The sequence below is a fragment of the Artemia franciscana genome, chromosome 13, assembly GCF_032884065.1.
Source record: "Artemia franciscana chromosome 13, ASM3288406v1, whole genome shotgun sequence".
NCBI lineage: Eukaryota > Metazoa > Arthropoda > Branchiopoda > Anostraca > Artemiidae > Artemia > Artemia franciscana.
In genome coordinates this window covers 23,730,013-23,731,624 of record NC_088875.1, presented here as the reverse complement: position 1 = coordinate 23,731,624, position 1,612 = coordinate 23,730,013, and the positions used below count along the sequence as shown (strand labels likewise).

The 1,612-nt window shown below is 47.1% G+C and overlaps 1 protein-coding gene across 1 annotated transcript; it reads right to left on the bottom strand.

Moving 5' to 3' along the window:
• Nucleotides 1–765: 765 nt before the first annotated feature.
• LOC136034282 (uncharacterized) lies at nucleotides 766–1,401 on the bottom strand. Its single transcript, XM_065715422.1, has one exon. It carries the CDS (start codon nucleotides 1,399–1,401, stop codon nucleotides 766–768), a length of 636 nt encoding a protein of 211 aa, XP_065571494.1.
• Between the last annotated feature and the right edge of the window lie 211 nt (nucleotides 1,402–1,612).

The window sequence follows — 1,612 nt, the reverse complement described above, 5'->3', positions numbered from 1 at the left end:
CAAGGGGATGATGAAACCCTTCCGCCAATTCTCTGGAATTATCTCTGTTTGTCAGATTGTAGAAAACAGGGTGTGTAGAAACAGGATCATTGTAGGACCACCATATTTTAACAGCTCTGAGTTTAAGCCACAGATACCAGCAGCTTTATTATTCTTGAGTCTTTTTAATGCATGTCCAATTTCTGAGGGGCTGAAAAGCTCATCTGGAGGAACATCTGTTCCAGGTCTATGACTGCAAGGTTGACTGGGATTATCATTAGGAGGCGCAGATGGACCAGTATTGTTGAGGAGCGAACAGAAGTGGTCCTTCCACTGCTCAAGACAAGAACCTTCGTCAGAGAGAAGTGCACCCTCCCTGGACTGGACGGGACCCAAGGTGGGAGTTTTATTTTCAGTGAGGTCTCGGAGATGCTTGAATAGGCTGTCCATGTCTTTTTTTTGCAGCTAGCTCAATTTCATCGGCTTTCCTTGCAACAAACTGGGTTCTATCCCGGTGAATGAGTCTGTTCCGCACTCCATTGAGCCTCCGATATGTGGTCATGTCCCCAAGAAGTCTTGCCTTCCCTCTTTGCTCTATGACTTGCAGTGTTTCATTAGTTATCCACGATTTCTTTGGATAACTCCTCTTGCTAAGCACTAGTTGTGCTGCTTCACTGGTCTGCAATTTAAAATACTTCCAGAGATCTTCGCTGCTATTAAGTGAGCCAAGGGCCTCGAAGCGATTCGATATCTCGATACTGTACTTCTGGCGAGTATCTGGTTCCTTTAGTTTCCCAATGTCTGCAGCGACAGGTTTTCTTTTCGATCGTTGTGCATGGAGGCGAAGCCGAAGATTTGCGCACACAAGCCTATGGTCTGCGTTTCCAAGATCTGCCCATTGTCGTTAAGTGGGTCGGGGGATACAGGACCAACTGTGCCACGCCATAAACCCATATCATCGTGCACTGTCACATTGAAGTCGCCAAGGAGAACAGTTATATCATGGGGGGGGGGGGGTACTGTTGCAAGGCATCTGGACAAAGCAGAGTAGAAATCCTCCTTAGTTGCATCATCAGAATGGTTGGTCGGGGCACAGCATACGATGACAGTCATCTTGCCATGCTTGTGTCCAAAGCGGGCCTTCATTAATCTGTCCGATACAGCTCCGTGTAAAAGTAGGGCCTTTCTTGTAAGGCTATTTAGTGCAAGACCAGCAGCATTCCTTCTCGAGCTTCCTCCAGACCAGAGCAATGAGTCACTGTTACCTATTCGCTCTTCTCCGCTTCCAATAAGACGTGTTTCTCTAAGACCTGCAGTTGACACTTTATTCTTGCAAAGCTCTTCAGAGAGTAGGTTCTTTGACGTAGGTGCATTCAAAGTCAAGACATTCCAGGTGGTTATTCGTAGACCCCTTCGGTCCATAAGGTTTAGTCTGTCAGTCTTTCTGACGTCGTCAGCATTTCCATTGACGCGCGATGGTCGAGATCTTAAAATGGAATCCGTGTCCGAGGCTATATTGTCACTTTTCGTAGCACTTAATTTTCGGGTGGAGGGTCGCTAGCCCAACCAATCCTAGGCCTGGAATCTGATTAGAGCTAGGTTAAACCTAGGTACTGAGATTTCCGGGGTGGGC